Source organism: Fopius arisanus, unplaced genomic scaffold (genome assembly GCF_000806365.1).
Source record: "Fopius arisanus strain USDA-PBARC FA_bdor unplaced genomic scaffold, ASM80636v1 scaffold00016, whole genome shotgun sequence".
In the NCBI taxonomy this organism is placed as follows: Eukaryota; Metazoa; Arthropoda; class Insecta; order Hymenoptera; family Braconidae; genus Fopius; species Fopius arisanus.
Window position 1 is genome coordinate 1,066,437 of NW_011887755.1, and position 22,495 is coordinate 1,088,931.

Here is a 22,495-nt window from a genome sequence, read left to right on the forward strand (position 1 = left end):
TTTCAATGTAGCCACGCGTTTGTTATTCTCCGCCACTTTGTTATTCGCAAACTGGCTCGGTGAGCCCTTGGTGAGCCCTCGGTGAGCCCTCGGCTTCCGTTTTGGGACAAATGGTCCCGATCCTCTCCACACCATATTCACTATATCTTAGAAATATCGCGGATGTAACGTATATTTTTTATTATGCTCAGGGAAATTCTTTGGAAAGAAAGATCGAATGCGGAGGAAATTATTTGCAACTTTCCCCGAATTTTTATTGCGATTTGTTTACTTTTGTTATTGGTTTTTGCGGAATTGCGAGTGGGTCATTGAGGGATTGTTTTAGCTTGGATTTGCAGTTTTATTCTTGCAGTCGTGTGCGGACACTTGAAAGGACAGGTCAAATTCTTGAAACTTGTAATGAAAGGAAAAACAACTTTCTATGGTTGAGTTCATTCTTCGTGTTGAAGATTTCTGCATTTAATGCCATTCAAGATTTCAGATTTATTTGCAGATTAAGAATAACTGGAAATGGAAATAAATTAATTTCATCGTTATCTGTTTGAATTCGCGATAATTTGTTGCTTTTGATTGTTGCTCGTCGAATTTTCATCGCGTGGTCAGTTGACTTTGAAAATTCAATATGTTGATATAACCTGGGTAAAAAAAAATGGTAATCGGAATTTTTTTTTCAAATTTTCGAAACATTTCTGGAAAATTTTTCAGAAAAATTTTTTTTTAAAACAAAAAATCGGGAAATAAAACAATTGTATTTTTGGGAAATGTTTTGAAAAATTTTTCAAAAATCTGATTCGGATTTTTTTTTTTATAATTTAATAAAAGAAATATTCTAATTCCATTTTTTTTTACTCGTGAATCTCGAAGGGCGAAATTCATCGAAATCATTTCGAATTAATTCAACCATAAAAATCCTCCAAATTATTTCACCCAATGACGACCTTACCTTCTCACCACAAATGCAACCAAGAATTTTCCAATGGATTTCTCAACTTACCTGAAACAAATAAAAAAGAAAAAAATTCAGTCCCAAATACTCACACATTAAATCGCGATAAGTTAACAAAAAGAATTTTCGACATGACTCGAAAAAAAATTTAATAAAAAATCCATCAAGAGCCGTTAATTCAGTTGAAGTTTGTCGCTGAAAAAAAATAGTATAACAATTACTATACTATTATTATTATGATAATAATTTTCCACATTTACATGGAACCGACTGGCGATCTAATTTGCGAAACATGTTTATCTTATTAAAAAAAGAAACACCACTTTATCGGAAATATCGATGACAGTCCATGGAGTTGTAGAGCTACGTGGAAATGTTGGGGATTTACGTATAGATGATGCGAAGAGAGAGGTGAGTGGAGATTTAGGCGTGTAATTGGCTCAGCTGGTGTTGACGCGATCCTATCATCAATACCTCATCAGCCGCCCCCTGCAAACCTGTATCCCACTTTCTCTCTCTTTCTCCCCCCCTTCAGCCACCTCTTGTGTATAAGTCCTCACTCATACCCCCATTTCTGACCCCATATACTACAGCATCCCACTGAAATGTCGGGGATTCTCCAAGTGAATACCAAATAGCAGTTTTACTCATTCTTCAGAAAAAAAAAACAAATATGAGAAGAATCAGAGGAAAAATGCAGAGACGAAGAGATGAGAATGTCTTTGGGAGAACTCGATTTAGACAAGTTAATCGATTGTTTTTTAATCCTCATTTATCGGCAGTGAAATTACTGATTTGCGAGTAGCCCGGGTAAAAAAAATTGTAATTGTAATTTTTTTTTTGAATTTTCAAATAATTTCTGGAAAACTTTTCAGAATTTTTTTTTTTAACAAATAACAAATCGGGAAACAAAACAATTGTATTTTTGGGAAATATTTTGAATAAATTTTCGAAAATTTCTTTCGAAATTTTTTTAAAATAATTTTCTTGAAATTTTTGTCCATTTTTTTATTTTTAAATTCGAAAATATTGATAAAAAAGAAATTCATTTTTTATCAATATTGATTAATGGAACAATGAACTCTACATGTTGGAGACCGGAAGTGATAGAATGAGGGAACCGTCAGACCCCCAAAAAAATAAATCGACAAGAGTTGCAACAATACCGATGTAATTTCAATTCTCACCAAGAACCTCGTCCGCATTAAATATATTAATGAATAAAATATCGCGAGGAGCTACCTCATTTTTTGACTTGTGTAATTTTATTTTTTCTTTCAGTCCATATATTTTATCACACTTTAATCGGATAAACGAGGTAGCAAAAGCTTACAGACTACTCGTTTTCACCATCGAAATTACCATCACGAGGACAGATGAGAGCAAAATAAGTGAAGAGAGGTGTGCAAATACCGATGAATGCGATTCTTAGCGAAAAGAGTGGTGAGAACTCCAGCCACTTATACACTTGTGGATGTGACCGTGTATATCTCTCGTATTACGAAGACGTTGGCGAGTCGAGCTAATCCGGAGACTTATGCTGCTGGTAAGATGGTGAGATTTATACGGCTTATCTTTTTCGCGCTGTCTGCCACCTCTAGACCCCGATCCAATGGGGTCTAGAGGTGTATTTCCACGCCCGGATGTTACGAAGGTGCTATACAAGGGAATGTAACTCTCATCTTTCACCTTCGATACGCCGATGACCCGTGTCCACATCCCCATCTCAGTTGAACTCATGCGGGCGTGATAATACCTAATCCCAGCCCCCTCTTTGACCCCCATCCACCCCCCTCGCACTGCCCCAGGTGCTAAACACCCATCAATACCCATCAATACCCATCAACACCCATTAACACCCACTAACACTCATCTATCCCTATCTGGAGAACACTTTTCCATAAGTGATTGCTGATAAGGCTCAAGGCGTTATTCTATTCATCATATTTTTCTTCCATTTTTCAATTTACACACATCTACGTGGAGAGAAATATTCAATAAAAATTCCGTGTCTTTTCCGTAATTCAGGAATGAAATGAGTTTGGAGGGAATTTTATGGAAATTTTGGGAATTATCTGTAAAACAAATTTTTGAAAAATTTTTCAAATCATTTCCCAAAAATACAATTGTTTTGTTTCCCATTTTTTTGGTTTAAAAAAAAATTTTTGTGAACACTTTCCCAGAGATTTTTTGATAATTTGGAAAAAATATTGCGATTACAATTTTTTTACGCGGGAATATCCAAAAAATATGAATTAAATAAATAAAATAAATTTTGGTAAATGAGTCTTTACCGATTTCTAGAAAAATTAATTGATGAAATAATTTGAAAGCGTTTGATGGGTAAAAAAAATGCAAGCCTTCCGCCTAATTTTCGAAAATGGAGTGACTGGTGAAAATGTAAGAGGAACAAAAGGTGTGCCGGCATTGCCACTCGAAAAATCGACGAAATTCTATACATTTTTTTTATTCTCCCAGAAAGAGACCTAATTTCGCAGTCAGAGCACGTACAAAGATGGGATTTGAAGCTGACCATTTGAGGGCGGCAAATCCACGAGGGCCGAGAAACGAAAAAGAAAACAAATCCTCAACCTGCGCCCAGTCACAACTCCCTTTTGTCCTTTCATTCTTTTCTCCTCTTGTTCCTTTCGCCGAATAAAAATGCCTATATGCCAAGCATTCACACGTACAATAAACTAAAGTTTCATCATCCACACAGGGATTTAGTGCGATAACACGAGAAATCATCTCCCCCATTCGTACAAAATGTAAAGTCCAGTTTCTCGGTTCCACCCTTCACCGGATATTCGGATATTCGTCCTGCGACTACCGAATTGTGTATATTTTCTGGGTGGGCAGGGCTTTGCTAGGTAAAATGTGAGCGAGAGTGAGGACGAGAGTAGAAAATGGGAAATCTGACCACGGATCAACCCGAGCGCCTTTTAATTTAGACAAATCGTTCCGATTAGCATAACGGGATAAATTATACCGTCCACTGAGTGGAGAGGAACAACACTGGGGCGATGACAATCTAGGGTGACAACCAGAGGTTTTCTCCACAGTCTGACCGCACTACCTTCTCGAATAACGTATGCCGTTATCACGAATTCCCTCAAACTCGTGAAATTCAATTTTATTGAAAACCTATATACACTGAGAGAAATATTCAATAAAAATTACGTGTATTTTCCGTAATTCTGGAGCGAAATGTGGTTGTTGGAAATTTTACGGAACTGTCACGTAATTTTTATATAAAGTCACGGAATTTTTCCGCGGTGTTCCGTAATTTTTATCTGAATTATCGGTGAAAAATAATGATACCGTCACTTAAATTTTTCGAATCAACTCCGTAATCGGTAAGTGAATTGAAAGTTCCGTAATTTTTCCTAAATATTTCTCTCCGTGTATATATATACGGCCAGTCTAAATCATTTGATCCTCAAATCCCATAAAATCCAATAATTTCTCCGCCATTTCTTCCGACCAAATTTCTCCCTCACGTCGACCAAATGAAAAATCAAAATAATCACTCCAATCTAAATTTAACCACACCTCCTTAACCTATCGAACGAAACGAGATTAGCATTCATTATGAAAACCCGACATCAATTCTCCTTTACATCCCGATAAATAAAGATAACTTCCAAATGAAGAAATTCATTGCATCAATGTTGCGAATTCTGAATACCAACTGTACCTCAGAATCCATAAATAACCCATCACTTCACCGAGTTATTAGTAGTTGGACTATCGATATCTCCTCGGGAATATCCGCGAATATCTCCGCGGATAAAATAGAAAAATTCAAGGAAATAATAATAATAAAGAGAAGGCCTCAAAGTATCGAAGTGGATCGATAAACGAAAGAGATGAAGTCAAAGAGTCGATTGCATTTCTCGTTGGTATATATAACCCAGCGGTTCATTTTATTACTCCAAGAAAATGAAAATAAATAAAAAGAAAGATAGGGGAATCAAAAGTGCAATGAGGGAGAGAGAGAGAGGGAGAGAGAGGGAGAAAAAGAGAGAGAAAGGGAGAAAAAGGGAGAGAGAGAGAGAGAGAGGGAGATTGTGGTGTTGTACATCAGTGTAAAAAGGCAAAGAATATTCTGCCGCAGCGTTAATTGAACGATGCCCCCGGAGTTATGACGGCGAGAGAATCCGATCGAGACTACGTCAAATGTTTATTATGTATTTGGCTGTTCCCCTCGTCATTTCATTATTTATCCCCATCAGTCTTATTTTATTGAACCAAGTAGTGATTCGAATGGGGGGAGGTAGCCCAGGGATTTTAAACTTTAGATAGTCGTCTGAGTTTTGCATCCTCTTAATGCTGAAAGAGAGAGGTTAAAACGACATAGCCTTGCCGATTTTACGGCCTTTTGACGGACCACATCTCACGTACCTGGACGACAGAGATGGGCCGTATGCTTAGCAACAAAGTTGCGAATTTGCATGGGCCCGCACACACCCTCCATCAGCCACTTCTCCCTATCTCTCTCATTCCCCTCAAATCACCAGCTCACCATAATCCAATGAAAATTGTATGAGAAAAAAAAGGAGATGGAGATAAAACAAGTGCATATAATCGGTTGGCTCTGCCTGAGAAGTCGAGATGGAATCGAGTCAATTTGTGATTTCCATTACGACTCTGCCGGAATTTTCAAAGATTCTCGATGATTATGTGTACCAGTTTTATTAATTCTGGGGAGACATAGAGACCAGGAGGAATGAGAATGAAAACCGCTCTGTAAAATTGTTCGAGTCCACTCGACTGTTGGATTGGAATTTTGAGACAAAGTCGTAAATGTAGACTTGCATGGTACCTGGTAGTCCATTAACCAGTTCCTCGGAGGACTCTTCATACCCAGTGGGATGAGGGTGGGAGTGTTGTGGGGTGGGTATCACTAATATCAATGATTGGCGGTGATTTGGTGGTCGTCTGGTGACTTTGATGACTGGTTGTGACGAGGGGGTGGGAAAGCGATGAAAAACTGCAGTGAGAAATTGGGAAAGAGAAAGTCATGAAACGAGTGGTAGAGGAGTGTGGAAGCCAAACCGAAGGGGTATAAAAGCCCAGAGAATGAACGAGCGGACGATGGGCCACTCGCCATTAGCCGTCGGTCTTTCAGCCCGGCTCGTAAGTTTCATCGATCGTTAAATCTCGCACTTAATCGTCATGTCAGAGCGGTGTTGTAAACTTATACTGCCCTTTTCTACTCATTTTTTTTCACTCTTGGTTTGTTTTCATTCTGTTACTGGCCAACGCAAAAGCTCATGTTCGCCCGCGCATTTACGGTCCGCATTTTTTCCCTTACATTTTATTTTATTTCATTTTATTTATGTACATATATATACAGATCGTTTTATTTCATGTGACGGAGAAATAGTGAATGACGGATTCACGCAGTAAGCTTTATGGATATTACGGGGATGGGCCTGGGTTGCACCCTCGTGTATGTCATTGTAGGGAAGAAGGGGATGCCCCGAGTGGAAACACCCGCGGATATTCAAATGTCAGATGGGATCAGTCGCTTGACACATTTTAACCTCTCAAAATATTATTTGCACTTTTTCTTACACCCTCTGACTTTTTTTTTTTTCTCTTTTCTCCTTTTATTTATCTCTGGGTACGTATTTGTGTTTGGGTTATTTGAAGGATTGGGGGAACAGGCTCACTCATTCAAATCCCTTTAGACGCTCAGGCTTAACGATTTCAATAACCGATTGGATATCGCGGAGACGTTAGTTTGCATCCAAAGTGTCTCTGCTGTATCGTCGACACTTGTCCTTCCTTTTTTTAAATCCCGGATTTTTAGGGCTACGTCGCAGAGGGAATGAGAGAAGAAATGGGGTGCTGAGGCGTTCTGTGCTTGACACCCCAACCACCTTTTGTTCGACATCTTCAAATATTGCATTATTTTCTTCAAACCAGGCGCAATACCCCTCCTTAATACCAAGCCAAACGCCGGACTGAGTCTAATAAACTTTCGTTTATATTCTCTTGTTTTTTTTTTATTCTCTTCGTAAAGTGACAATTGGTTATTTTCTCGCTGGCAAGATTGCGAGAGTTCGGGGGGATATGAGCAATTGTCTCAGCAAGAAAATGTTTTCTCTACGGATGTAAAAAGTTGTGCGCAGTATTAAAAACTTTTGTCTGAATTTATTCTGAAGATTTTTATTTCTAATTTCAAATATATATAATTGATAATTTGACAAGCCAAGGTGATATTTTTTTTATTTTTATCAATTTAGTGGAGACGTTTTGGTGGAAGATTGTTGAATATTTTGGGTAGAAAGGGAGGAACGGATGGGAATGGAAAAAATTGGAGATCGACGGGGCGTGAGAAGACTTTTTAAAGAACTTCCGGCGAGAAGTGGATGGGTGAGAGGATCTCTCTGAGGTGGTTGAGACGGTGTACACGGAATTTCCGTCGGTTGCGGTGAAATGAAATGATTATGGCCAAACGATATCAAAGAGGGAAAGACGACCTGAAACGCGTCCTCGTGTATTTCAATTCTTCAGCCTGACGTGCTACCAAGATTGCGTATTTTTAAGCTTCCCGAGATATCTTCAGCTTGTCGTTCGCTTCAAGTATGCCCTCCGGGATGGGTTACCAACTTATGTTTCGTTTAACACTGAGCCGGAAAATCAGCGAGTAGAAAAAAAAAAAAGAAAAAATAGTCCAACATCGACGCAAACATTCTGCATTCAATTTTATTGTATGAAACATTTTGTCAGTTCAACTTAAACCGTTTAAAACGTTTTACGCTAATAAAAAATTTCAAAAAATCGCTCGAAATTCCAAAATGTGCAGCAGAACATTGGGGATAAATTTCTGCTGAATAAAATGAGCCATGAGTCTGCGAGCAATTAGGGGAATGATAGAAACGATGTGAGGGTGATAAATGTTGGAAGAGGGTTGACATAATCTGGTTAGTCTGTGGTTTTTGCTTATTGGAGTGATCCAACTGTATTTTAAGAAGGTTCAGTGATCTTAGATCAGCATCAAGCCAATGAATAATCGCAGAAAGATCAGGCAGTGGCCAGCTGTGCTGATTACCTTCCCCCATCCACCCCCATACGGGTCACTCAGTCCACTTGGTCCAAAAACATGAGGGAGCTTTTGCCTTCGGGGGCTGTTTTTGCTGTGTCATTCATAACGTCCGGCCTTTCCCTCTCGCCTCGTTGATCACCACAACTCACAACTCTCTGTCCCATGTTGGTCTACCCCGAGATTGCAATAAAGTAATGTTGAAGCATTTAGCAGAACGTGAGGTGGACCAACAGCACGTCGTCTCGTTTTCCTGGGGCATGAGGCATACACTCGTAGAGTGATTTAAGCGGAAGTTGGTAGGACGCACAGATGCGACAAATCGACGCAAGTTCTGTGGATCGTAAGGCTCTCTTTCCACCTCCTCCGCATCCTCTTCCTCGTCTTGGTTTGAGTATCGTTTACAGGGTGGGGTAAACTCTCGAGAGTTTGAGGACGAGAGTAAGCACCCTCGACTGTCAGCAAACACCACCGTCGGGGCAATGTCAATCTCTCTTGGACCTCTTTTTTTTTATTTTACACGCTCATGTCTCTTTTTGCATCAGTAGTGGGAGCATATGTTTTCACGGAGTTTGTCGTTTTTAATTTTTAAACATTACCCTCGGTGAATAATCCCGGTTGCTGAGTGGAAGCAACCTCAGATGAGGGTACACCGCAGATTCTCTACTTGTCCGGATGAGATTCTCACCCCAAAGCCAATAGTCGTATCCGGGTTGTTTGAGAGCTGGAGGCCCTTCCTCTAGCTTTTGGTGTCTTATACCTATTCAATCAATAAACTTTATTTGCCTCATGACCATAATTGTTCCCGTAATTTATCACACATTCACTTTTCTGTGGGAAAAATTTCCTTGAATAGTCCAATAAAATCCGTCCCTCAATTTACCAGTGGATACTTACAAAATATTGAAGCAACAATTATGAAATTACAACAAATCCCTCTTTAAGAATTCACAAGCTGATGAAAAATGTCAGTAACAAAGCAGAATAAATAATTCTTAAAAAAAAAAGTATCTCAAATGTACTCCAAAAATGTATTTCACAAAATTGATATAAAAAAATATTAAATCTAAAAATTCCTTCCCGAATTCCCCTACAGAAAATAAACTAATAAAAGCAAAAAAAAACTCAATAAAAAAAAGCTATCAGCTAGTCGTCATCAACGAGCGGTTAATAAACAAAAAGATAAAAGATAACTGGAAAAGATGGACGTGAATAAATACGTTGATAACAATGATAATGGTGGAGATAGAGATTTGAACTGACGATGGAACTCACCGGATTCATGATTTTTCATTTGTTCCCTCGGCATTGAGATAATTCGGATAGTTAAAATGTGAAATTCAATATGATATGATCGTTCACGAATGGACCATCGCTGGATCGGTGTATAATAGTATACACAATGGTGGATACACAGAGGAGTCTCCCTATACAGCACTATCGGATATTCAACGCGAAACACGGATGGAAATATTATCCGTACGAGCGGACGTGGAGCATAAATGAATTAATATCGACGTGTAATAAAATTGAATAACGCGAGTATATGCCTAGGACGTTATAGAGTAAGCGGTGGTGTAGGCCCCTTGGAAACGATGCTTTGGGATCCTGGTGGTGTTCAAAGCTCGCGAGGCTAATGTAGGGTGAAAAGGGGTTGGTTGGTTGGGGGTTATACCTCACACTGAGGATATATCAAGGGATGAGGAGTTGCACCATACGGACGAGCCATTTAAACTTCTCATCCCCCTAAACCACCCGTCTGTCCGCATTCTGACTTATACCACGGCATCGCTCACTTCTATTTCATCCCCTGCCGATTATTCAGGAGCATCAAGTTGTGTGTTTTAACCCACTACTCAATTTTTCAACATCATCCTATCATCCTATCATCGATTTTTCAATGTCTTCACACTTTCCACCAAAAATTTACTTTCAACAATATACTTTGATCGATATGTATTCCAATTATTTATTTTGTTATGCTTTAAACATTTTTCTCCTTTTCTCATTCTGTTTCAGTGGATTCAATAAATTATGGTACTGCAATTATATGAATTACTGGGATAATTAAATCATTTACGTCGTTTATTGTTTGAATCAAGTTTTGAATTATCGAAATTGGATTTTTTTTTTATTCGACATTGGGGGAAATTCAAGCTGCAATTTGTAGGAGGTTTCATCATCAATTGAAAAATCGATTGTCATTCGGCATGATAAGTTCGATTTTATTGAGTTATTATTATGAATAGGAAATTTAGTCAGCTTTTTTAATGAAAATTCAATTACAGCTCGTGTAATTGAAAATTCAGATGACTTTGAGACTCGGCTTTGGAGAAATATCAACAACGAATTTTCATTGATTCCACTGTTTGATTTTATTTGGAATAATGTTCCGTGGGATATGATAATAACGTCGTCGAGTATTCTCGAAAATTTTCAGCGGCAGCCCCCGATAATTTTATTCATTTTTCTTGGGCAGACACTCCTCTCCAGACTGGGTTTGCCTATGGTAATGTGAAACTGTCACCACACTGGTGAATTTTCTCACCACCGGTGGTTTTCCTCCCCATTTTTCACCTTCGTACTCATCTTTTTTGCTTTTCAAATTCTCTACGGTTTGTTCAACCTCAACCGACAGCCTACCACCAGAATATTATTACCAATTAACGACGACAGGATTATCACGAATTCTTAAACTTTCCAGGATACATCCCAGAGTGAGTCTCTCACTACAAAATTTCGCTCATAACTTTTCTTTTAATTCCCATGGGACTTGAATAGTCGAATATTTCCAATGCGATTAGCTCGTATCATTCAATGTCAAACAGAAAAATCCTGCAGTATCTGCGAGCTTTTTTCTTTGTTTCAAATTGGGGTTGGGATTAAAAACATCAAAAAAATAAAAAAAAAACACGAATGGCGGTAGTTGCGCAAATGGTTAGAGGGGGATGAAGGGAGGGGTGGAAAGGGGTGGGAGAGTGAAGGGCTTTATGGGATCATACGCACAGGACTAACAGAACAGCTGACAGCGAGGGAAAACGCAGAGGATTTGAACTAGGTGCAATCTCGAGGATAATATTGACGTCGATGAAAATAAACTCCCACCAGCGACGAATGAAAAAATGTCAATATACGACGACGATGCGAAAACATTTTTCTCCCCCCCCCCCCCCCTTTTTTTTGTTGCAAACTTTTTTTTTATTCGTTGACTGTTTTATTTTCATTTTTTTCTCGTAACCCCAATGACGCGCACGGCCTAAAACAGGCTTGAATGGGTCCCACGGGCTCAATCCTGCAGTCCGTTTCCCAGTGCATATCAAAAATAAATCTACGGATTTGAAAAAGAAAAAAAAAAATACGTTTGTTAGAAATTGAAACAGTTGGCTTTTTTTTTTACTATGAATTGTATTGAATTGTGATTTTCAGATTGTTTTTTTATCAGAGTAAAACAATTCACTGATGCGAGTGGAAATAAAATCGAGTCTCGACGTATTCATTCGCACATTTTTTAAAGTCCGAATTATGGAGATTGGGAAATCTATGCACCCCTATCTGTGTCAAGAAGAGTTTTCCCCTTGATAGGGGTGACCTTTTGTTAATTAATAATAGATACATTTGGCAGTGAGTGGGAGGATAAATAAAATGATATTCCTATCAAGTTTGCTCCTAAACTGGCAATATAGGGGTTGCAGGGAGATATTGAATAACCCGGTGTAATTATTCAATCGCTGGCACATGAAGTTTTCAATGGTTTCAGTCAAAACTCTCTCACTCGATAAACGTCGACTAAAGTCCGGCAGGATTTACGAAATTAAATAATGGGATATAGAATAAAAGGAGTCGAATTTTCCTGAAAAACTAGACGACTCGATTTACGCACGGAAAATCTCAACGGAAATAATACACAATCAATTTTTAATTTCCTGTGATATCCGCTGGATTATTTTTTCAACCCCAGACTAGGAAAGGACCGTATGAAAATAAGTAAACATTTTTTTAGCTACATCAATCTCTGAAATTTCAGGGAAGATCCCTGGGTTCCACTGAATCCACTGTTTTTTGGTGAACAGCACTTGAATTTATTGGGAATTATTCTGGAAATACTCGGCTTATTCGGAGTTAGTTTGCATCTATGAATCTTCATCAGTTTTCCAGGAATAATTTGATTAAATAGCGGACATGAAAGCAGAGCTATCAGTAGAGTATTCATTTTTTTTTAAACAATTAACAAGCTGAAATTGGAGTCAAGTACCTGTGTATATTTGATTAAAAGATATATATCATGTCATTGATCCCGTCATATTCTCTGAGCTTTGATTATCGGCTGTTATAGCTCGTTCTACGGGATGTTCTACAGCGGTTATCCATGCCCAGTTAACATTCACTCGGTATATCTCTCTTGGAAATATAACCCCGCTCTATATCTGGGAAAGTTAACCCATTAAAATCTCACTCACACTCTCTGCCTGTTTTAACAAAAATAATTCAATTCTCGTGGGACCTATTGACCAACTACGTCTTCCAAAAATAAAAATGTTTACCTATTTTTGAGAGAAATATTTTTACGCCACTCGTGGAACACAACTGTTGGCACTAAATGCCGCGAGGATGAATTTCAACGGATAATATTTATTGGGGAAAGGGTGAATGACAGGTTGACAGATGGACACGTTTACGGGGAATAAATTACTCTGGTACATCTGTTAAAATGTTTCGTGAAGACGTTTTGTAATTTCGACTGGAGTCATTGATACCTTCTAGTGGTGATAATTCACTCGTGATTAGTTGGCTCATCTCAATAATGTGTAAACTCTAAGAACTAAGAATAATCGTGTACGAGATTTTCATGTGGCGTGGGATTTTCTTCCGGGGTCGGCAAAAATATGTATGCAAAGAAGTTTTAAAATACGTACGGGTATGAGGATGGGCTAACACCCTCGTATAACTGGAGAAGTACTGGGGAGAGACATGATCGACGTGGGAGTGAGAAGAATGCTGTTTTGTCTTAGTGCATGGGGTACTCGAGAAAAGAGCCAGCCGGCTTGAAAAAGGCCCTTCTATTTGTCGGATCCTCTTTTACGAGTCTACATCAATCTCATTAAATTTTCAGTCTCGAGTTTGCTGACAGAATTCAAGTTATTGTTTCATCGAATTTTCGGGTTTCTCATGTCCGTAAATAATCGGAATATTTTCTGAATTTTCTGGAAAACTTTTCAGAAAATTTATTTTTTTTTGAGATAAACAAAAATTGGAAAACAATTGAATTTTTGGGAAATGTTTTGAAAAATTTTTCAAAAATTTGTATCGGAAAATTTGTTTTTGAATTTTCTAGAAATTTTTGCGAATGTAATTTTTTTTTTTAATTATACTTTAGTTTTCAATATTTTCAGATGGAAAATTGGAAATTTGGAAAATTGGAAAATTTGGAAAAAATATTCCGATTACAATTTTTTTAACCCGGAAAATCATGTGGACGTCACCCTTTTTTTATAATATATAAACAAAAAATTAGAAAGATCGATATCCCCGAGTTTTTTTCCTCGAGGATAAGACAGACTTTTCCAAGATGGATTCCTCAAATCCCCGGGTAAAAACTGAATAATTCATTATGAATATTCAAACTGGTCCATCCGCCCTAACGTTGGCATCCAAGCTACCCCACCTGATTAATCATCATCACTAGGAAATCCTAAATCAGTCAACAACTCCCACGTTCACCGAACCCCCAAATACTTCGCAATAATCCAAAAAAAAAAAAAAAACAACCAGCAAAACCCATTGCCACGATTTTTTTTCATGTTATATTCAGATTAATCATTGGATGCGTGAAAGCACCCGATCAATAGTCAAGCTTGTTTGCATGTGCTTTGACGTTTACCCTAGCAATCCGTTTTTCATTTGAAAAGCATGTATTTTTCGTCATATTTACAAGAGGAATCAGAGTGGACGATAACCGAAATGAAACTGGTAACCCAGCAAAGAAAGTAAACAAGAATTATTCAAAAGATATGACACTGAGTACAAACATTAAAAAAAACCGATGAATAAAAAAAAATTGAAAGAAAAAAGGAGAAAGGGGCCCAAGAGGGAGAAGTTGGGGAATTTGACGGTGGTATTGTACCTCCGGCCGATATTAAAATGCCAGTGATTGATGCGTGTACCGTGCACTGTTACGTACACTACTGCTACAACCGACCACATATTTTCTCTCTTTTTCCCCCCATCATCCCCCTTCCATTCAACTCAAAATACATGGGGGTTTGTCACATAACACGGATGATATTGCATCTCCTCTTACGATTTCACCGGCGATCTACAATCGGATTCTCCTACTTGCACCCTCCCACCCCTTTTTCCAGAAACAACCATCAAATGCTTATAGTTGTATTCCCTACTGCATCACCACTGGCTATTTATATCCACGTAAATCACCCTCACGTATTCCACAATCACGACGTTATACTCCCTCATGTACAAATCCCAAGTATCCCAATGAGATTGCCCTTGTAAATTCCACCACTCGATTCCACACGCCTCTGGAATTATACCTATTTACTACCTATTTACTACATTTCTATTTATCCTCATATTTCTGATAACTGTTAATAATTTTTTAGTGATAACACGGGGAAAGAAATGGGAAAATGATCAAAGAGAAATTTTCCAGATAATTTCTTTTCATTGTGCAACCTGAAAACATTAAAAAACACCACAAAAACATTAAAAAAAATAATAAAATAAACCAACGAACAGATAATTACTGAATCTTCTACGACATGATGGAGATTTTTTATTACAATGATAAGCGCTCGCGATGACACACGATAAGAACGGAATAACCCAGTAGGTGTAGTGGTAGAATTATCAGGTTGGAATGTTGCAATAAATTCGTGGTACTCATCCCCCAACAGGGATTCACCCTTATATTGTTAGTTGGACAAAAGAGTAGCCATGGACCCTTGTCAAATCGATTCTCAAGAGCTGCGCAAGTGTGTACACATGATTTTGTTAAAGAGAAATGAGAAAAAGCTAGGAGAGAATATTTATGAGAGGGTGAAGTCGTAAAAATAATAATATCAAATACTTCTGATAGAGGAACAAATTTCTTATGGGACTATTGGACACTGAGTATGAGGTAGTACGGTTTGGCTGTCGCGTGGGCAGTCGCTTTATCGCTTTACCGTCAGATTAATAAGCCGCACAACCGGCGAAATGTTCTCTCTTCGTTCCACTTTCCCATATACAACACATGCATCACGTGTTCGCGTGATCCCACACATACATCTGCAATGATATCTAAAAGCCCATAATAAGTACCGCATAACGTATGTTCTGTTACACAGTGAATTTTCATTTTTATCCCGCTTCAAATATATTTTATCTCCAGATAACAATATTGAAACTAATGCATTCTTAATGTTGATGTAATCAACTATCTGCGTCGATCTTTATCGCCTATTTACTATCTACTCACTACTACAAGTTTTTTTTTATCAAAATACTCGACAGACAACGCGAAAAGCTATGCTGTAAACAGTGCGAATTAATAGCGGAATACATGGTACATAGATTTTTTTTTTTGGGTAATATATACGGATTAGTTAAATTGATATTTGCCGTAAAGTTGACGAATGTAAATTTTCTGCTCCCCTGATATTTACACGGGTATTTTTAGTTGATGGGTATTTTAATTTTTTTTCATTTATCAAATTGCTGGAGCTGAAGCTCCTGGATTAATAAACAAAAAATAGTGCTTATTAAAAATCACAAGTTGCGAGATATTAAAAAAAAAATTATTCACTCTTACAGTCTATCCAACCCACTCTCTATTCCGACTATTTTCACAGATTTATAAAATAAACTATAAAAAATGTAGAAAGAGGATGAAGTGACTCTAAGATAAATTCAAAATGGCAGTCAAACAGTGCAATATATATTTCGCGCATATCGTTTTCCGCGAAAGTGCAATCCCAAAAATTCGTGCTTAATTAAAATTGAATATTAATGTTTTTTTAGTGGGTAGGGTTTTTCGTTTGAAATTATTGGTAATCTTGAGGTTTACTCGATAAAGATTGTATAGAGGCAGCGAATTGAATCTAAGAATGGGCGCCGATGTTTATGGGTACACGTAAGGGGTGGCACACTCGGTTGGGGTGTGTTTGGTCCAAAGGCATAACCCTCGGCCACCCCTTTTACCTCCTACATGACATATGATCTTCCATATTGCTGTACACACGTATATTCCTCGTTCAGTTTCATTCACCACGAAATGCGCGGCTAGTGGCCAGGAACGTCGAGGCGTGCCGTTCGCGCGTTCATGACTCCACTTGCGGACGTTTGTCACCGCTGCCTGTGGGTTTGCACGTCGGGCTACATAATATCTCAGGGTTAAATCGTTATACACCCTTCTCTCTTACTCTAACCAACCCTCATGGAGCCAACAAATGAAAATGTCGACAGGATTCCCTTTATAACCGACAACATATTCCGTAAATATTGCGGAGACATGTGGTTCCGTGAGAATGAATGAAACCATTTATTTCGGATTAGGTTCTATATTTCTGATGGATTATCAGCTGTTTTGCTCGGTTAGAAGACAATTAGATGACAATTTTTTATTGTAAATAAAAATTTGTAACAAATCAAAAAAATCATTTCGAATCAAAGAATGGTGTTATAAGGTGAGATGGCTACACTGATTGAATTATTTATTTATATTGCTCATTTATATTTACGCTGAGTCTGTTGAAAAAATATCCCATGATTTTTTAATTCGAAAACAAAAGGTTCCAAATAATGGTATAATTATTGTGGTCTTGTTTTTGGTATGATCTTCTCTTCTCGATCAGATGAACACGAAAAATCTTCACCATCAGACGATACGAATGAGACCATGGGAAGATAAGAAAGAAGATAAAAGAAAGATCCAGTATTCTCCAAGTTCTCCCTCCATGAATATATATCCAAATTTTAAATAATCCCCGAAAAGTTGTCAACCGATCCCCCGAAAACATTCAAAATAAAGTGTACAACCTACCGCGCCAATCGAAAAGCCCAAATCCAGAAGGTAAATCAGACAGTGAAAATCCAGAAAATCGTCGGCTACACAACATTTGGCTTTCCACCATACGGATTTAAACTTTATCACCCAGTGAAAATCTCTAAACAGCCCTCGATAGGACATAGAACAGTTTCACGAACGCGTGTGCCTATTCGTCAACGCTATCAGACCGTTTCTGTGCCGTCTGTGAACAACAAGGGGTGTTGGTCTTTTATTTTTCATTGTGGTAAAGGATCGGTCCGGTGATTTTCAAGAAAATGGTTGAAAATTTAGAGCGATCGCACGCGTACACATATCCCAGTGGTTAAAATGAGGGGTAGGGATGAGTGGTGAAGGTGAGAGGAAACGCTTATCGGGTCGCTTATCGCGTGCAAGGGCTTTAGGTGGATTGTCAGCATTGGCGACAGGCTGTATGCTCACAGTAACCCCACACATGGACATTGTCACTGTCCTCTGCGGGTTTGTATCTCCCTTTAAACGCCCGCAGGGGTTAACACCGTCCTCACATGCACAGATTTCCGTACTCTCGACAAATTGCCTGAATTATAGCGCTAAAAACGGTATCATCCCTTATATTATTTTTACCCATAAAAACCAAGGACACCCTTGGTTGGACATGGGCATAGGTTGTATAATGATTGCTCGGTAGCATCGTCATCACTAAAATAGAGAAAATCCCTGGAATATTCTGAAATCACTCACCCCCATTCACTCCCATTCACTCCCATTCACCCCCGCTCACCCCCCCCACTCACCCCTTCAATCGCTATCCAACTGTTGCCCAGGCTAAAGTTGTCAGGGAAAGTTTGTCGTGAATTTTCAGCAAAGTCGTTTATTGTCAGGATGGAGGGACCAGAGGACTACCCTCTCTCCACCCAATTCGTTTACTTTCTATTACTTTGTTTTATCAAGGAATGAGATCATTACCGTTGTCCAAAAGCTTGTCTCCTTTCTCTCACCCTATGCCACCCCTATCTTTTTTGGCCTGTCAAGATCTTGCATCGTTACTTTTTCTCAACCACCACCACCACCCCCAATTTCATATATATTCGACGGTGGGCAAACCAAGGCGTCTTTCGCATCTTGTGACAGTAATTTCACTTAATTAAATTCCGTTCTTTCTACTTCTTAGTTGATAGAAATCCTCGGCTTCCTTTTCTTTCTCATTCTCGAGGGTTCGTTTTTCTCTGAAAATCTTGTGTCATTTCGTTTTTCTCACTGATCGAGTGACGACGTCCGAGCACAGATTGTCCTCTTTTTATTTCACTTTCTTCGGGGCTGTCTTTTTTTTTTCTTCATGGTGAGCGTTTGCCGTTTGTATTAAATAACAAGAGGAGGATTTTCTGGAGCGGATAACGAGTCCCGGTCGTTCGTCGCGTGCCGTAAGAAATTAAGGGGACTCGAGAATTAAGGCACACAAAACTCAAACCCCATTCCACAGGCATTCTCTCCTATCTCACTTTAAAACTAGAGAGTACTGAGGACGATCTGGATCTTACCCTTATTACCACTTCATCTGCAATTAACATTTATGACCGGTGGAAAAAGTAATTAAATATTCTCCGGGTGATGCGGGATGAGCTGGAGAAACAGGAGACACGGGCTTTTTCACTCCACAATTCCGTTTTCGTTTGGGTATATAAAAATGAAAAGATTAAAATGACTGTTAAATATTTGACGCTCACAACCCGAGTCGGGTGTAAACTTTGTCTTGTACAAAAAAATTTTAATGATCACTGTTGGACCTTTTAATGCCCATTACCGCTGACCAGTTTTGGCCCACGGGGTGGGAGGGAGGGATGTTATTGTCTGTCCTAGTAATAATGCTATCCGCCGATGGGAAACATGCTAGTAATTAGTGTATATGAATTATTAAGCTGTATTGCTCTCCTTGCGGCTTGTAATCAAGCATTTCGTTATTACCGTTTCAAAACGCGTCCGAGGGATTTACTGGTATATGAATCCTGGAGAATGATTCATCCATGGAGAAAAATGTTCGCATCATTTCGTTGTGAACAATGTTATAATTTCAATTATTTTGTCCCATTCTAGTGGAAAAATTCCAAACCCTCAGTATTTCATTTCGCGGAAGGGGTTTAATTGGAAGAACTGACGGCCCGCTTTTTTTGTAAAAATAGAGACAGACAAATATATCGGAATTTTAAGTCCAACTTTTTCAACAATTTTTCATTGGAGAATCATTTTATTTCTGATAATAATGCTAATAATATTTCTGCAACTCCGGATATTGTCATATAACTGGCTTTAATTGCTCCGTAAAATTCAGACATCAAAAAAAGGCGGCAAAAATGAAATACAATTTTTCAATAATTAAAAGCTCGACATAATGAATATCAAATATGCATCTATTTATTTGTATTTTTTTTTACTTGACTCTTTCACCTTTTTCTGTTTTTAAAAATTTCTTCGCTAAATTTTCTATCAAATGAAAATGACTTACTCCAGGGGATAAAGTAACTAGTAATTTAATAAAGTAATTTTAATTTAGCTCGAGCTCGGCTTTAGCTGATCGGATAACTCTAAAGTGACTGTCTGGGTGAGATGCAGGGATGAAGTGAAAAGGCTGTTAATTCATCGTAATCACTGGGTGTGACTAAACAAGTGATTCATGTAATATTCTTTATTAAAATATCGAGAATACCGAAGGACCCTAAGGGCGTCCGATATTGCCTCGGGAAAAGGCCAAAATCCACTTGCCCCTAACCGGATCTCATCTGAAAAACTTATCAAACTTGTCTCAGTCCCTGCTCCGTCTACTTTTGCTAATTTAAATACCCTCTCCTCAAAAAAATTCAATACCGAAATATTTCACAACTCCTTCTTTCTTATGTCAGTGCTAAAATTTTTGAATGCTCCTTCATGGCTTGTATAGAAGATACAAAGCGTATTTATGACCATGCCACTATAAAGTAACCGTAAAATTACGGTACCCATAATTTTATCATGGCTCAGACATTAATCTGGTAATAAAAGTGAAGAGTTTGTTGGAATATTGGTGGGATTATTCTACTCCATGAATGTGTTGTCTCTGTATTCGATATTTAATCTTCTTTACCCTTTCAATTTATCCGGATGGATGGAAAAATACTTTCCATACTATTTGTACATGTTAAAAAGTTAAATTTACCACTTGTGTGACGTATGACTCACAAACGCGTCGATGGAAATTGATTCGAAACTCTCCAATTGTATCAGAGCAAAATTGGAATGTTCATATTGGATGATTCGAGTGAACAAATAACCCCAGAAAATTTATTATTCTTTTGACGTATTACGGTGCGGATGTGCAGATTTTCATTTGATTATTACCAGTACAAGCTCTGAATTAATACCTGAAACTCAAAGAGTACAACGAAATATCCTCGATTTTGTTAGATAAAAAACCAACCAAAATACCAAATACATAACATGGAAGTAAATACTGATGAATGACATTGTTAAAAGCGATGAAAGAATTCGCGGATATTGGAAGTACCCGATTTCACAAATGCTGGATATTAAAAAAAGGGGGATAACGAGAGAACGGATGGGGCATTCAGGCTAAAATCGAATTCCATTATTTGTGAAAAAAAAAAAAATTAGGATCAGTTTTCAATATATAAAAATAGATAACTCATGCCGACGTATGAAGAATGATTAAAGAAACCGAGAAGAGAGGGGTATGAAAATAGTTTAGTCATTAGGAGGCAGACCGGCGCAATGATATCTGATTACGCTCGGTGTGACGAATGCATATCCATGGAAGCAAAGTATATGACGACTCGTTAACGAGCCACATGTGAGCATCGCCTCATGGAATAAATCCGTCGGGTTGTTTTTTTTTATTTTATACGAGCTTGTCTGGTGAACTTGTCAGTGTTAACGCACTATGACATTAAATCAAGACTTACCGTCACTGATTACTATTTTAGATTATTTGTGATTAATTGTGCAATCGTATTATCACCTCATACCGATTTTTTATTTCCTATAGTAGTTCCCGCAGTGATTCCGCATTTTTTTTATTTTTCGTTCCGCCTTACGAGAACTTTACCCTTACGGTCATTTACGATCTCTTTTTCATATTAGGATGAGAATTAAAAATTCAGAATTATAATTTCATTCAGTGATTCTAGGGATTCCCTGAACCGTCGGTACGCGCGGAAATATTCCGCTGGAAAATTTGTGGCGGAAATTTTCCGGGAAATTTCTGAAATAAAAATACTTAACTGGACTCAGATTTAAAAACTAAAAAATTACAAGCAGATTACGTTTTCAAAAAATTTAAAAACAATTTTTTTTATGCTGAAATTTTTTTTTTTATTTATATGAATGAAAATTTCGAATGAATTTTTAAAAAATGGTGACGCGTCGTTGAACTTTCAATTTGATATGATATAAAATGCATCAAGAAAGTGACGTGAGCAATTGAATGGAGGAAATAGATGTGAATGTGTGAGATAAGCATGCGTGTTAGGTAAGGGATTGTGTAACAGCAATGAATGGAATAATGTTGGTGTTAACAATAGCGGGATAATGAAGATGGCTGGTGTTGCCCTACCTTGGTCGAAAACAAGGCAGCGGGTGGTCTTGGCAGCAAGTCCCGGGGGCAGAGCGAACCTGTAGGCCGGGCCCAGTGACAGCCCAAGGCCCAGACCGAGCGCCTCTGCGCCGCATCGCCCCCCGAACATAGGACCCACTAGAATCACCCACATAACAAACATCAGTCATCATCATTATCACTCAATTATCTCCATCATTCTAATCTACTTCCTCCATGCTGCTCTATCATTAAAAAATTAATAAATGAATTTAAAATTCTTAAAAATCCATAAAATAATTTAAAAAAAGGCAAATCCTGAAATATTCGAATTTTTAACGCAATTAGAATTTAAAAAATTCTTTATTTCCCGGATTTTCAAAGGAAATATTAAGGAAATATTTCCAGGGGTCTCAGGTTTGATAAACATGGAGTAATATTCAGAGAACACGCGAAATATTTTCGAAAAATGTACCGAAAAAATTGAGACAACTGATGGCTAGTCGAATATCATCTCCTCTGGATTCATAGTTTTTTTAATTAATACCGAATTGAAAACTGCAGTTTATTGCTTTTCACTGGAGTGCGTATATTCCCCGGACACGTGGCATACTCCCCCTCTGATAATTTCCTGTGCCTTTGAAGAGTAGAGTGAGCTTTTATCTCGTAATCAATAATCATTGAGTGCTTCAAGGTTAACCCTCATATGGTTGATTGTGATGTTATGATTTTAATACGGCGAATCAAAGGTTCCGATAACAAAGATGAATGATGATTTCATATATATTAACTATCACATGGAGATCTAATATTTATTTCACCGTGATTTATTTTATTTGGATCTAAAATTATTTAATTGTTCGATTAATTCCTCCCTGATATACTCGTTTAATT

The 22,495-nt window shown here is 37.9% G+C and overlaps 1 protein-coding gene across 2 annotated transcripts in view; it reads right to left on the bottom strand.

Annotated features, from left to right (window-relative positions):
• The window catches only part of LOC105263780 (E3 ubiquitin-protein ligase Rnf220), a 67,412-nt gene that overhangs the window by 31,209 nt on the left and 13,708 nt on the right, over positions 1 to 22,495 (bottom strand). Inside the window, exon 4 of one of the 2 annotated variants that reach the window (XM_011300211.1) lies at positions 21,623 to 21,760. The exons of the other annotated variant lie outside the window; for it this stretch is intronic. Coding sequence (XP_011298513.1) covers positions 21,623 to 21,760 — 138 coding nt within the window. The remainder of the gene's footprint in view (positions 1 to 21,622; positions 21,761 to 22,495) is intronic. 2 annotated transcript variants of the gene reach the window in all.